This window comes from Pichia kudriavzevii, chromosome 1 (assembly GCF_003054445.1).
Source record: "Pichia kudriavzevii chromosome 1, complete sequence".
NCBI lineage: Eukaryota > Fungi > Ascomycota > Pichiomycetes > Pichiales > Pichiaceae > Pichia > Pichia kudriavzevii.
The window spans coordinates 2,533,093-2,548,124 of NC_042506.1; the positions used below are offsets into that span (position 1 = coordinate 2,533,093).

Below are 15,032 nucleotides of genomic sequence, written 5' to 3' on the forward strand. Positions count from 1 at the left end.
TTTTTAAACTTTTCAATCTTTTACAGCTTGCTATCTACTTATCCAACTCTAAAATAAAGAAGTATCAAATCATCTAACCCCTTTTGTATTCATGTAAGAGATCAGACAAAGTACTATCTCTATTTCCTAATTGAGTAATTATATAGAAGGTTGAAGAAGATTGTAGAAGGTTAAACAGAAGTTCTAGAAGATAATTAAATCCCTCAAAATGCTACTTTTAAATTAAAGAATTACTATTTAAACAGAGGACATTCTATATATGTTCTCAGAGAATTAACGTATAAAAATATATAAAATAGAAATAAGCAAGAATCAGATTCAAAAGTAGGTACTACCAGCCCCATATGATTTTTATCAATTGGAGGGATGGTCGAGTGGTCTAAGGCGGCAGACTTAAGATCTGTTGGACGCATGTCCGCGCGAGTTCGAACCTCGCTTCCTTCATTTTTTTCAAACTACTATTGTGATATCTTTATTTTGATATTTCACTTAAACAAGTGAAGTTAATCATAATTCTAATTTTTAATTAGTTGGGATTATACAGGTTTTCAAACTAATCTACGTTTTAGTTGTATCCAGAAATTTCCCATGACTTGATTATGTCGAGCCAGGAGTTCCCTTCACAGGAAGCCCCATTTTCTCCTACGGTTTTCCAAATTTGCAGCATTATTTGCTTCCCAATCCATTTGTTTCCAGCAACATACCATTTACGAGCAAGCTCGTCATATCTGTGTTGTAGTGAAGGTGATAACGCATCGGATCCAGCGATAAAAAAGCACCAAAAGGGTGGGTAGATCTTCATTTCTTTTGAGAAGTCACTTCTAAGAGAAAGTGACCTCAACGCTTCAAGGTGATCGATAGTTGATACAACATGATCTTGAAGTATTTGGGGATCAATGTCTTTGATAAGTCTAAAAAAGAACATTAGGATGGAATTGTAGAAAGCTACTGTTAAGTGATACAATGCCTTGTGCAATAAACCGTGAAACTGAATGCTTCCATCTGTTCCTTTTTCTTCTGAAAATAAGTCCCAGTTGAGCTTCCATTTTACCAATTCGTCTTCCAAATCACAGCAAATCCTGGGGAAGTTCCTAGGGAATACTTTTTTTCGTAGGCACCAGTTTTTGTGGTCGGCAAGTTTCAGTGTTTTCTCCATTAATTCTAACAAACTTATTGGGATTCCAAAAGACAATTCAATAACAGATGGCATATTTGGGTTATTGACAGGATCATCATTTGATAACTGTAGAAGATCAGTATCATTTTTGCTTCCTACTAGTTGCTCTCTTTCACTTAGGGACATGTGTTTATTCTGTTTTGTTGATAAACCAGTTAATTCGTTGATGGCAGACTTCTGAGCTATAGTTTTCTCTTTACGTTCATGAAGAATGTTTTTGCTACAGCCGTGTAGGATATTATCTTCGCTAATTGAATTGTCACACAAATCAACATCAGAATTGGTATCGGAACAGTCAGAAATGTCTGATTGTTTTTTTGTTTCATCAAACTGGAATCTTATTGTAAAAGCTCGTGGTGGTTTGTCCTCTTTAACTAGCTTAGAGGCTAGTCGACTAGGAATCTTCCAATTTTCTTCGTCATTACTTAAGACTTCACTAGATAAGTCATCCTCACACACGCTTTCATCATCATCTCCGTCATCTCGATCATCTCTATCATCTCTGTTTTTGGCAGTTGAATCCAGGGAGGATTTAATGACAATCTGGTTATACTCATTCTTGCTGAAGTAATCATCAAACTCGAAACTCCTGATTAGATTATAATCAGCCTTTACATCCTCAAAACCTTCTTCATCTATTTCATAATTTTCCAAGTCTATTTTTGAACACGATTTATGGAAAAACCTCAAATATCTAAACCACTCCCATAATACGTTAGTTTGATCATTTGGATTTTGTGTAGAATTAAAATAATACAATTTTATTTCGTCTAAGACACCGTACAGCAAGGAATAGTTGATAATTATATCTAAGCTAGAATCTTGGTAAATGGCCAAAATTAAAGTCAAAACTAACTCATTAAAGAGCCCAATTTTTATCAGCATGTCAACTAACTTACCATCAGAGATTTCAGCCTTGCCTTTTGAATTAATGAATGGTTTTACCAAAATTGCTAAATTTACAAGTGACATCTCACGAAAGGCAACATACGATTTGAACAAACTCAAAGAGCCATCATATATACCATTTTCGCAGAAGTATATTTTATACTGGGAGAATGAAGTAATAGATAAGGCAACCATACAATATGTTTGCTTCAACATAGAGCAGTATTTCTGAAAATTAATGCTGCCATGAGCTTCCTTTTCACCCCAATTTCTCATACCGTCAACAGAACTTTCAAATACCATCAACTCGCCAACAATTTTGTAAAGCGTGGGTATAACAATAGTATCAAATACAGATCCTTTGAAGCTCAAGTGCATTATCGAAGGCTGTGACTTGACAAAGAGTCTAATTAATTCTTGAATTTTGTGAGATCTAAGTAACGAAGTAAATGTCAAGTTTGTTGAGTTCATGCAAACCTGTTTCCCATCGTCTAAAGCCCTAACTACGTCAAATATTCGTTTTTTGATAAGATTTTCAGCGACATCCGCTTTCAGTGGTATTTTATCCTGTATTCTATTATTTAAGAATCGTGTGGTATCATACCTTTCAGCAAATATAACCCTTTTAATCGAATCCCAATGTCGATTTTGAACATCGGCATTACCTATTAGAGTTTGATAAGTCAATATTGCATCAATTTCGAGTCTTGGATGGATCCATATAGGTCTTTCGAGGTTTTCTTCAAGAAACCCTCCAGGATTTTGAAGGGATGGGATATTGATAGTTGAGAACTTGGTATCCAATTTGTTTACTGCGTCATAGTCTTCTTGATGTTTTTTTCTTTCATAATTCAACTTTAACGCTGGAACTAAGGGTAACGAATCATTAAGAAACGTTATGGATGGTGATTTTTTGTAGGAAGAGTTGACCATAGTAGTTAATGACGGTAACGGGAATTCGTTTTTAGAGGCAAAGTGAGTATCATGACCCTGTTCATTTATCAGGGGTATGCTAAACTGTGTAGGCTGGATAGTTTTATTTCTTGATCTTGACGGTTCGACAGCTTGAATAGTCGTTTTGTTAATATCTTGATTGAATTTGCTTGAAATACAGAGAAGACCAAAAGGTCCTACAAATTTATCGGAATTCATCTCATCAAACAATTCCAATTCTTCGAGTCTATTGTCTATCTCAGCAAATGTCCCATATGATTGGTTTACAGGAAATTTCATAAATGGTAGTTGTTGTCGTTTGACTCTTTTTTTCGCATCCTCATTTTGCGTATCACCAACAACAACCAGGGTGCCACCCTTTCCGACTGTCACAATATCATTGAATTTTAAGTGGAGTCCGTAGCCTTCACATTCACGGTTTGCTTTCTCGCATCTAGCACATTTAGGTTTTCTTCCATCACATTTTACTTTCCTTTTGCGACAAGTTGCGCATCCTAAGAACGTTCTCCTTTTTACAGTTTTTTCTGCTTCTCTCTTATTGATACTCATAATAATGCGATATCGTTTTCTTTTTTCTCATTCACAGTGTTGATGCTGCTGAGTAAAAGAAAACTAAGTATCATCAAAATTTTTACAAATGAAAATATCTAGATCTTTATCATCAAATCTTGAGAAGTTCCAAGCGAGACCTTTACTATATTATGAAACTACAAGCGAGGTTTTTTCATCTTTTTGCAAAAGTTGAGTGACATTCTTGTTTAGTAAAAGTATAAGTTGCGTTTAGATAAATCTTAAATTCTACATACATAGCATTATCATCCAACAAAACTACTTAATTTCAGACAACAGCCTTTTCAAGGGAATCATCAACACTTAGGCTCTTTCTGACCTTCCTTTTTCCGGGTTTTATAGGCGAAGTTGTCGATTTTCGTTTCTTGGTTTTATCATTTCCAGGACTCTCCAAAGTCTTCTTGTTTAGTTTGGAATTATTAGTCAGTTTCAAAGGCCGTAGCTTAGTAGGGCTCAAGCTGGAATCTATCACGGAGTCTTCCATAGACTTCTCATGTTCTGCCTTATGCTCTAATAGTTTGTCTTTCTTACTAAGTTTTTTTGCTTTTGATTTCTTTTTGGAGGTGACATTGCCAATAGTTACTGTGTTATCCTTATCAGTAATGGAATCATTATAGATCTTAAACGATGAGGCCCTTATAGGAGATGACATAATTGATGGGAGCCCAACATCATCTAACGGATCCGTATCTAAAATATTCAAAGACTTACGAGGAGTTTTGTTTATTGACTCTTCCTTTGAGAGAGACAATGCAACATCTAAATCCGTCTTAGGTTGCTTCAAAGAAACATCTCTATTTTTCTCAAGGTTTTCAACTGTTTTGGTTAGCTGTTTGACTTTGCTAATATTATCGGACAACTCGTATTCTTTGCTTGCAAGCTCGTCCTTGACCCTTTTATTTTCAGTTTCTAATTTAATGGCTTCAGTCTTAATTGACGAATAATCCCTTTTCAGACTCTTATACTTATCATGATATTTACTTGTAGATTCCAAATCACTTTGAAGATCAGAACATAATAGTTGTAATCGGCTCAGTTCATTATCGACAGTCTTCTTTAGTGCTAAGGTTAACTTCAACTCGTTAGATTTTTCTGCCAATTCTTCTTGAAGAGAATCAGTAGACATAATGAGTTCATCCAGTTGCTTTTTCGTAGCGGTTACACTTTTTTTATATTCCGAATTACTCTCCTCAAGTTGCTTAATATAGCTAGTGCTTTCGTTGACTTGATTTTCTAATCTCTTGGTCCTATCAACCATTTGCTGAACGATTGTGTCGTTTTTAGTTTTTATGTTTTTCCATGAAACAACCTCGAGATCTTTTTCCGACAATTTCTTTGAGAAATCTTCTGTTTTTGATCTCACCTCTGCCTCAAGTTGGCTAAGATTTATTTTGAGTGACTTAATTTCTTTGTCTTTATCCTCCAGTATATTTTTAAAGTTTTCTTTTTCGGATGAAAAATTTGAATTAACTGCCACTAGTTCCTGTGTTTTGTCATCCAACTCTCTTTTCAGATTCTCATAATCACTCCTAGCTGATGACAGTATTTCATCATATTTGCTCTTAAGCGCGTTGACCTTACGTTCGGCTTCGATTGTTACTTCAGTTTTTTCTTGCTTCAAATTCTCCAATTCCTTCTCCATCGACTGTATGAATTTTTCCTTTTCTGATGCTTCATTCATAAGGGTCTGAATTTGGTCTTTTAGTTCCCTTGCCTCTTCATCAAGCTGATTAATTCTTGATTCTTTCTCAAGAGTTTTATTCTGAAGAATGCCAAGATTAGACTCCTGCTTTTTGACAGTTGAGACGTATTCTTCGATTTTTTGATTTAGTTCTTCTACAATTTGATTTTGTTGTTCCACTCGCAACTCTGTATCCTTCACATGTAATTTTTCCTTTTCGATGGCTTCAGAAAGAAGCAAATCAATCTTAGACTGTAATTTCTCATTCACCACATTCAGCTCTTCAAGTTGTGTCTGGTGCTGGTTTAGTGTTGAATTGAAATTCTTTTCGTTCTCACAATTCTCCAATGTCAATGTTTCCATTTGACATTGTGATTCTTCCAATTTCAGCTTAGTCTCTTCAAACTGTTCCTTGAGGCTACTTAATTCCTGAATCTTAAATTCAAGATTGTTGTTAAGGGAATCGATGGTAGAAGTGTAGCAAGACGCTTGATCTAGCAATTTTTCGTCAGTCTGCTTTTTAAGGTTTTCGGCTAATGAACTGATCTCTTCCTTATGTTTAATAACAAGTTCCGAGAGAGCTTTCTCATTTTCAGTATACATTTCGCTTCTGATTCTGTTCTCATTCTCTATGACTGAGGTTTCAAGTGAGTGGATTTTGCTTTTTAACAGCTTTTGATTTTTTCTTAGTTTATCTATTTCACCAGTTAGGCCAAGCTGCTCATTTGTCGAAATGGTTCTTAATCTGGCTTTTTGCGAAGATGTGGTTCTTCTCTGCAGATCTTGACACTTGATGGGGTTGATGTATCTAAGTGATTGTAAAACTAGACCTTCCTCACCAAAAGGATCTAAAGTCAATAAAATCCTTACTGGATGGTTATTTTTAACATAATCGTTAAGGACTAACCTTGTTAATTTATTGGTTCTTAGACAGGTCCTATGAAATAGTTTCATTGATATCAATTCTAGGCAACGTCCTAATTCCGTTAGCGAACCGTTAGTATAGCCTGCTTCTTTCAGAGCTACACCTGAAGTTCCAGCTGATTTTGATCTCTCCAAGCCTGCAAGGTCTACTATAGTAAACCTAGTTGTTTCAATCATTTTACCGTAAACTTTATGAAGGTTAAAATAGATGAAACAGTGTGATCTAGAAGATTCAGTATTCGAGAAGGTTGGGCAAGTTTTTCTGTTACTCAAACCTTCAAATATTAAGTCATGAGCTGACTCATAACTATTGACTAAATGCTTTGAAATATTCCTAGGCGTTAACTTCTTATCGATTGGATCAGTAATGATACTGATGTTTGTTCTATCTTGTTTCATTCCCGTGTCTAAAAGGTCCATAAATGTGTCATTGTATAATTCAAAAACAGAAACACTCAGATACAGAAAAGAACTAATGGATGATTCATGGGAAGGATCCAGTAACGTCTTGTCAGAAATGTTAGGATAGAATTTTTTCAATAGATCGATATTACTCGATAAAGGCTCAATTTGAGAGAATATGGCTCTTAAAGTTTGATCTACTATAGAATTTTCGCTTTTGAACAGAAGGTGACTTTTACCAGAATTAGTGGGACCTAAGGTAATTATTAGAGAGTCTTCATTTTTGAAAAATTTGTCCGTTATTAACGGTAGGGTCGTCTTCTCGAAAACATTCTCCTCGGGATAAGAAATAGACTTGAAGTCAAACTTGGTGTTAAATTTTTGAAATATAATCTGATTCTCATCTTCCGACCTTTGAAAGATGGGGGAATCCCCAGAAGATGGATCTTGCTTTAACAAAAGGTGGACATCCATGCTGATACAATCCCTTGACTGGGTAGGGCCTATTTTATGCTTTCAGAAGAACTCCTGGGTACGATTAGAATTATGTTGTAAATTCAAATGTAAACAAACATGTCAACGCGAAGAAGGGTTATAGCGGGATGCGGTGTACGGGTGCAAGAAATTCTAAAAGTTCTTTTCCGGTGTGGTTCAGTTAGTTATAGACGTTATCTGTAAGAGACGGGATCATTTTCAATTTGAATACAAAAAAGACGCAATAAAAAGTTGAGCAGGTATGTCCGAGATAACACGAAAGAGACCATTAGATGAGAAGGAATCTGACCAAAGAGGCACTAAAATTGCTAAAAAGGATGAACCATCAGATGAAGCTAGTGTTGCTGAGATGAAGAAGGAAGAAGAAGAAGAAGAAGGGAAAGTCAGTGAAGTAGGGAAAGTCGATGAAAACAAAAATCTCAGCAATGTAAACAGTGTTGATAGCGAGGAACCTACAACAAGCATCGAAGAGACTTGTGACCCAGGTGCTATTCAGAAGGACGAGGTAGATGATGAAAAAGAGAATTCAAATTCAAATAAGGAGGAGGGTAAGGTTAAAACTAACAGTGGTGATGGAGAGACTCCAAAAAAAACCGGATTTGTGTTTGGTTCTACTACCACATTTGGAAAAATGGGTGGCTTTAAAATGGTTGGTAATTTTTCAATGAAAAACAAATCAGAAAAAAGTGATGTAGTGGATGGAAAAAGTGATAATAACGAAGAAGCCAAAAACGAAGAAGATCAGCCAAAGGAAAGGGAAGAAGCTTTAGACAATAAAGAAAATGAGACTAATAAAAACACAGCAAAGAAACCGGTATTTGGAAGTGGTGCAACATTTGGTAATGCTTTTCAAATGGCAATTAATAAAAAGTCTGTTTTCGATGAATTACAATCGAAGAGTGAGTTGAAGAACCAGGAAACTGGGAATCCTTCCGTTGAAGGTAAAGCTGATGTTTATCAAAAGGTACAGCTTGAGAAACAAGATGTTAAATCAGGAGAGGAGAATGAAGAGAATATATTTCAAATTAAGGCGAAACTGTACCATATGGAGTTATCAAAGTCGTCCTTAGGATGGAGAGAAAGAGGTTTTGGTGTTATCAAGGTTAACAAGTTTATTGAATCTCCTAGCGAAAAATATAATTCTCGTGTAGTCATGAGGAGTAATGGTAATTTGAAATTGATTCTTAATGTTCCAATTGTGAAAGGATTGAACGTTTTGAAAGGGTTGCCAAGTTCACTGCATGGGAACAAATTTATACGATTACAGATGATTGAAGAAGGGGAGCCGGTTCAATATGCAATTAAGGTTGGACAGGCTGAAAATGCCGAGAAACTTTTCGAGTTTATTCAGGGTCAAATTCCTAAATAGTCTGGAACATCTTATACATAAACATAAGTATACATAGTAGTTGGTGACTCTATATCACAGCTTTTGGAAAGCCATAGTGCAAATAGTAGAACCTTTTCTACCTCCAAATTCGAGTTTTGGGTAGTCAACTTTCCCAAATTCCCTAAATAAGTGATCTTTTGTAAAATGGTGTGTTAGTTCTTCCTCTGTGAAATTACAAGAAGTAATTAACAAGACACCGTTTTGTTTTAGTAGTTCTACAATTCTCATAGGATATATCTGATGACCAGTTAAATTACCTTCATATAGGGTATCACTTAGGGCAATTGCATCAAGTGTGCCTTTGTCAAGAATGATGTCAAACTTTTCTATGTTTGATCTTAAAAAACTGTCTTTAGAATCTAAGATATCCGACCTCTCAAACCGGACATTATAATCCTTATTCTTAGCAATATGTGAAGCAAATTCAAGACTGGTTTCACTATAATCGACACCAATAAGTTCACCACGTAAACCCTCCTCATATAAATGAAACAATAAATGTCCGTTACCAGTACCCAAATCGCACACATGCGGGTTCGGGAAATGCTGTGTTAAATTATCAAAAAAATAATCAACCATTTTTTCCTCTGCATTGGATTCGTCGAACCAACACTCTCCAATGTCTTCTGGGTTTTCTACAAAATTATCATGCTCCAATTTGTAGAAGTTATCCCAGTACTCCTTTGTACCTAATTTGGATGTCTTGAAATCAACGCTTCTCTCAGAATCAGACATTGTCTACCGATTATAATACGTGGCTACAGAAAACACACTCGAAAAATCTTCTAACAGCGATAATTATTCACTAATAAGCACGAGTGTTTCTTCAGGTTGCTCTTCTGTCTGGAAATTCATGTAGCCGATAGTTAATCCGCGGTGCTAACATTTCCAATAGGGGAGCGGAGCCGCATAGCGGACAAATCACACACCTGGAGCGGAGAATTGGAAAAACCACAAGTCTACTATCTATGTAATGCTTGTATTCCTCCTTATTCCTTTATCTTTTCAATTCTGGTAGTGGTTATCATACTAAGTTGTTTGTTCGAAAGGGGAGAGCATGTCTGCACCAAAGTCTTTAACAGTTTTACGCCTCGGAAAAGTTAGTTTTGCACAGAGTGCATGGACTGACCTAGTTTCCAAGTACAATGTTAGTGTTGTCGAAACCAAATCAAGTAATAGAGAGGAATTTATCCATGAACTTAAAGATGGCAAATATTCGAATGTCGATTACGTGACACGAACCTTTGACAGTTACAAACAAACTGGTTTTTTTGATAAGGAGCTACTAGAACTGATCAAAAAGTATACCAATGTCAAAGCGTTATCACATTGTGGTGCAGGATATGACCAGGTCGATGCTGTTGCATGCGGTGAGTTGGGATTCCAGTTGTCCAATGTTCCTGGTGTTGTCGACGACGCAACTGCAGACACTGCTGTCTATTTAGTTTTAGGGGCATTACGGAATTTCCAATTGTCCAGTGAAAAGATGAAACAAGGGTTATGGCCAAGTGCTAAATGCGCAGGTACGCCAATTGGCCATGATCCCGAGGGAAAAGTTCTGGGTATTTTGGGAATGGGTGGTATTGGTAAGACAATAAGAGATAAGTTATCTCCATTTGGATTTTCCAAAGTCTTGTATCACAACCGTAGAAGGTTACCTTCGGATATCGAAAAAGGAGCTGTTTATTGCGAAGATATTGAGGATTTATATGCTCAAGCAGATGTCATTAGTATTTCAGTTCCATTGAATACACATACAAAGCACATGATCAACAAAGACTCCATTTCCAAAATGAAAGACGGTGTTACCATAGTCAATACCGCTAGGGGACCAATTATTGATGAATCTGCACTGAAGGAGGCATTGAAATCAGGTAAGGTTGGAGCATTTGGAGCTGATGTATTTGAGAATGAGCCTCATGTTGACATGGAATTGGTTAATCTACCAAACGTTGCTGCATTACCACATATGGGTACACATACTTACGAGACAATGAAAGGTATGGAAGAACATGTTGTCAACAATGTTATTGAATACATCAACACGGGTAAAGTTCTAACCATTGTGCCAGAATTGAAGGATAAGTACTGAAATTGGAAGCTGGTCATTATCGTACTGATTTCCAGGCTCCTATACCTGCAACTGATTTCCCTTTATAATTATTTTATTGTTAAAACATACACTATAATTTTCGGAAGGCTGAGCTGAGCGGTGTTTCCGTTTTTTTTTTTTTTTTTTTTTTTTCGAACAGTGTAGCCAACAATCTGGATTTGGTCAGGTAGACTAATATCCAACGTTTAACAGTCTGCCTTTGAGGTTTCTCTATACTTGTTTTACCATTTTAGAGCTCTGTAAGCAAGATCCACATGTGTATTCTAACAGCTGCGAATTTACAGAAACTGGCTACGTGGAACCACCTCAGTGAATCATGGTACCTTGTTGCAAGTGTTGCATTGACTGTTTGCAATCAGCCACAAGAAATTCCTAAACTGTACCATTATGCCATGCATACTAAATATATGAACGAGCTACCCGATTCAGTACTATATAACAAGGTTCTTACAATTGTCAATAAATTTGAAACCATAAAGGTCACTGGGGATGATAAAAACTTCAACCCTTATGCTACGGAAAATACCGCTGAGTATTCGCAGATGTACCGCACAACAGATAAAATGAGAGAGAGTATATTGAAAACGGCCGCCCTTTCCGGATTACCCAGGTGTATCAATTCTATGATGATCCTCAAGGAAACCACCCCATTACCGTTAAGGAGCAACGTCGATCGGATCAATAGGGCTCGTATTAAAAATTGGGACGACTACGTTAAAGTCCAGCAACGCGGTCGTGAATATTGGGAAAACGTGTATACCAAGATCAGCACCAGAGTCCAGGGACAAATGCGTACAAGCTATCCAGATTTATGGGAATACACTATAGAGAACGTGTACTCACCATTACTCTCCTTTAACGAGGTTCTCACCAGTGAGGAGACTTCTCTTGCGGTAGTTGCATCTCTTGTTCCTCAAAATGTTGAACCTCAATTGAAAGGACACGTTAAAGGAGCATTAAATGCCGGAATTGCCGCAGAGAAGGTCGACGCCGCACAGAAAATGGCCGCACAAATAAAGGAGTGGTGTCACGTGCAATGACGATATAGCACGTGATCTCGCGCAAATATGGCCAATAGCAAGGCCACAGTCATGCGATAGTAAGAAATGGTGTGGTGAAAATATTTCGGAGGTCCAACATATACCCTGTTTGTACCCACCTTCCATGTACAAGAGCAGCCTCTTCCAGTATAAATTAATCAATACCTCCAATTCTAGCCACCACAATAGTATCCGTTTATAGTAACCTCTCATGTCCAATCACAAACCAGGTCTTTCGGGGATAAACCATAACCAGTTGTCAAGCCACCAAAACCTTGACTCCCTTAATATCACTGGCATTAGTAATAACAATAACAACGACAACAACAATAACAACAACGATAACTCAAGTCAGGTATTTACAGTTATGGGTAATGGGATCCCTGTTGACGATACTCCAAGGGAGTTACTAGAACAGCTTGTTTACTTGGATGATTTCTTACAGCAAACAGACACTGGTTCCGGACAGGAAGCTGACTTGGACCTATCCTTATTTGCTGACGAGCATTTTATTTTTCCAGATGAGGACAAGCCTGCTCAAGCATCCTCTTCCGATGTGTCTGGTAAAGATAACGGTAAAGATCATAATGGTGATAAGAATCATGGACGTGATAGCCATAGAGACGATCAAAAAACCAATGATAATGATTCTAATAGGTTGACATTCAATTATGTGTCGTTCAACCATGTCACGCCAGAAAATTCGTCAGTACCCACTCCAATACCTCAAACTCACTACCAAAATCTTTCAAAGAGATATAATAACACCAAACAGAAGTTCATTTATCAAGAGTCAATGAGTCAACATATGTCTGCTATCCCTTCAACTATAAACGAACTATTAGGGAAGAACACTGATAATGATAATGATGCCATTACCCGCACGGGTGATGACAACCACAACAAAATTAACAAAAACAACAACAACAACAACAACAACAACAACAATAATAATAATAATAGCAGTAATAATATTAGTAATAATAACATCAACAGCAGAGGTAATGGCATCAGTGACAATAACCACATTATTAGTAACAACTTGGATTCCGCTGCTTCTTCCAATTTATCAAATTCGAGTAGATCAAACACTGTAGTAAGTCAAGAAGCTAGGAAAATCCAAGTACCACAAGGAGCTCAGAATACTTTGGTGGCAGCTGGTTTGTCCCAAACTCAAATTGATGCACTTGCTAGTTTAGTTGCTCAACACAAACCAGAATTAGGCAGATCTCAGTCTCAGAAACATCAACATCCATCTCCATTGCAAGTGCAGCAAACTCAGTACTATTCTCCTTCAAACACTTCTCAACCTAGTACCCCGCAGACACTTCAAGGATTGCAGGCGTTTCCAGGGGCAAGTGTATCAAATACACAAATACCACAACAACAAGTTCAGCAACATCAATTACAATCTAGTTTATTAGCGCAACTACAACCACCCCAGCAACAAGTTAATGGATTGTTGGTCAATTTATTAGCCCAAACATTGGCGAATGCGATTAATCCTATCAATAATATCCAACAACAACAACAGCAGCAGCAGCAGCAAAGCCTGCAAACCAATGTAGTGGGACAGTTGCTCAGCGGTATCCTGGGCGCAGCACAACCACAAATACAACACTTCGACGAGTCTGTATTAAATCAACCACAACCACAACATTCGCAGCAGCAACAGGTACATGATCTTTCTTTTCAACAGCAGCAACAACAACTTACAGCTTCTACTGCCAATAATTCAATTATATCCAGCAAAAAGAATCCGATAATGTTTAAAAATTCACATTTAGATATAGGGAAGAATTCTAATGTCCCAGTTGTTCGTACATCAACATCATCAATCGATTCAAGTGATTCACCAATAAAAACAGAGAAGCGTGGTCATGCACACGACAACGAGTCACCGAAACCAGACAAACCCGAGAATGAGTCAAGCGAGACCAGATCTGTTAAAGGAACAGCATCTGTTAGGTTCAGACAAAAAAAGAAACAGAAGGAATTAGAGATGGAAAAAGATTTACATAATGCAAAGGAGAAAATAACAGAATTGCAGGCTCGCATTGACAAGCTTGAAATGGAAAACAAAATTCTACACAACCTAGTTGTTGAGAAGAGAGAACAAAGGGATATGGATGAGGTTGAAAGGATAAGAAAGAAGGCCAGACTGGAGGTCAAGAAATAAGACTGTTTTTTGCACTATTTTTTATACCCTTATTACAACCCCATTTGGTTTTTATGATAGCTATGGAGATATAATATATCCATGTTGGAAACTAACCCAACAGATTAGGTGCTAACGACACACCTCTACCAGTAGTGTTTCTTTATTTAGAACTGTACCCACTTTTACCTATAAGTACTGTATCTTTTTGAACAGAGAAATTAATTGAAGGTTATCACCGGAATTCGGTTGAACTATCCAGTTCAGGAACTGGAAGACCTCACACTAAGATATCTTACTGGACATTGAAGTAAATAAAATTACAAGTACAATATAATTTGTTTTTTCGAGTGTGAACGCAGAATTAGTTACAATTTATAAGTTTGGACCTGGGAGTATTTTGGAAACCCATCTTGCATGCTCAATGAAATTTACATTGATGATTTGTTTCCCTCATCTTCTTCATTAAGAACATATGATTTCTCCACAAAATTAGAGAAATTTTTCACTAGCTTATGAATTTTTTTTGTTAAGTTTCATTTCATTGTTGTGTCGCATAATCTTTCGTCGAATTGAAACACACGATAAGCTTTTGAAGCTGTAATTATCTTGTAGAATAAATAGTTTTATAAAACATCTTGGATATCCACTGTGATTTTCTTTACTTCTCTTAAATATATTTCCATCAGGTGGCTTCAATTTATTTGGTGTGTCTTTTATCAGCCCATGGATGCTACCCTATACTTGGATTTTGAATCCATACTCATCTTATATTCGCTTCTATAAAGGCGATTCAAAACTACTGTTCACTAAAAAAATTACGATTTGCCATCGGTGTCCTTCCCATCCCTCACTTAGAAGCAACCTGTAGATATGCGTGTTCTTCCTGAGCAAAATCAAATCCTTCTAACATTAGAGGGTCAATAAACGTTGGAAGGTTCTATCTCTTCGTATTCCATATTTTCTCCCCTTTCATATTTCTCAAATGATTTGACAGGTTGAACCTAGCTGACTTTGAAACATTTACAGGTACCTGTTCTTGATTTGTACAACAACAATAGGTTTGTGAAACGTCCGTCCTATGTCTGATGTAGTCAATGCTTGTTCTTCCGTGCACCGTAGTAAGAAATTCCGCACTGTTAGCTAAAATGAGGCGACCTCACCTAAAAACAGTACGTTGTATTGCGATAGTGATAAGGATCTTGAGCAACCATTAGATTATCAACTGTTGGATAGACAA

General features: G+C 36.8%; 7 protein-coding genes and 1 non-coding gene across 8 annotated transcripts; 5 read left to right on the forward strand and 3 right to left on the reverse strand.

Annotated features, from left to right (window-relative positions):
• Positions 1–360: 360 nt before the first annotated feature.
• C5L36_0Atrna8L lies at positions 361–444 on the forward strand. The gene has a single exon. It is a non-coding gene; the product is annotated as a tRNA-Leu (tRNA).
• A 121-nt stretch (positions 445–565) lies between these two features.
• C5L36_0A11460 (uncharacterized protein) lies at positions 566–3,568 on the reverse strand (the record flags this gene model as incomplete). The annotated part of the gene is made up of 1 exon (XM_029464181.1): positions 566–3,568. One exon carries the CDS (start codon positions 3,566–3,568, stop codon positions 566–568), a length of 3,003 nt encoding a protein of 1,000 aa, XP_029320041.1.
• Positions 3,569–3,857: 289 nt separating this feature from the next.
• On the reverse strand, positions 3,858–7,070 carry C5L36_0A11470 (uncharacterized protein; the record flags this gene model as incomplete). The annotated part of the gene is made up of 1 exon (XM_029464182.1): positions 3,858–7,070. The coding sequence occupies one exon, from the start codon at positions 7,068–7,070 to the stop codon at positions 3,858–3,860; it is 3,213 nt and encodes a 1,070-aa protein (XP_029320042.1).
• A 262-nt stretch (positions 7,071–7,332) lies between these two features.
• Positions 7,333–8,460, forward strand: C5L36_0A11480 (uncharacterized protein; the record flags this gene model as incomplete). The annotated part of the gene is made up of 1 exon (XM_029464183.1): positions 7,333–8,460. The coding sequence occupies one exon, from the start codon at positions 7,333–7,335 to the stop codon at positions 8,458–8,460; it is 1,128 nt and encodes a 375-aa protein (XP_029320043.1).
• A 54-nt stretch (positions 8,461–8,514) lies between these two features.
• C5L36_0A11490 (uncharacterized protein) lies at positions 8,515–9,216 on the reverse strand (the record flags this gene model as incomplete). Its single annotated transcript, XM_029464184.1, has 1 exon — positions 8,515–9,216. The coding sequence occupies one exon, from the start codon at positions 9,214–9,216 to the stop codon at positions 8,515–8,517; it is 702 nt and encodes a 233-aa protein (XP_029320044.1).
• Positions 9,217–9,538: 322 nt separating this feature from the next.
• On the forward strand, positions 9,539–10,573 carry C5L36_0A11500 (uncharacterized protein; the record flags this gene model as incomplete). Its single annotated transcript, XM_029464185.1, has 1 exon — positions 9,539–10,573. One exon carries the CDS (start codon positions 9,539–9,541, stop codon positions 10,571–10,573), a length of 1,035 nt encoding a protein of 344 aa, XP_029320045.1.
• Positions 10,574–10,848: 275 nt separating this feature from the next.
• On the forward strand, positions 10,849–11,634 carry C5L36_0A11510 (uncharacterized protein; the record flags this gene model as incomplete). The annotated part of the gene is made up of 1 exon (XM_029464186.1): positions 10,849–11,634. The coding sequence occupies one exon, from the start codon at positions 10,849–10,851 to the stop codon at positions 11,632–11,634; it is 786 nt and encodes a 261-aa protein (XP_029320046.1).
• A 211-nt stretch (positions 11,635–11,845) lies between these two features.
• On the forward strand, positions 11,846–13,813 carry C5L36_0A11520 (uncharacterized protein; the record flags this gene model as incomplete). The annotated part of the gene is made up of 1 exon (XM_029464187.1): positions 11,846–13,813. The coding sequence occupies one exon, from the start codon at positions 11,846–11,848 to the stop codon at positions 13,811–13,813; it is 1,968 nt and encodes a 655-aa protein (XP_029320047.1).
• Between the last annotated feature and the right edge of the window lie 1,219 nt (positions 13,814–15,032).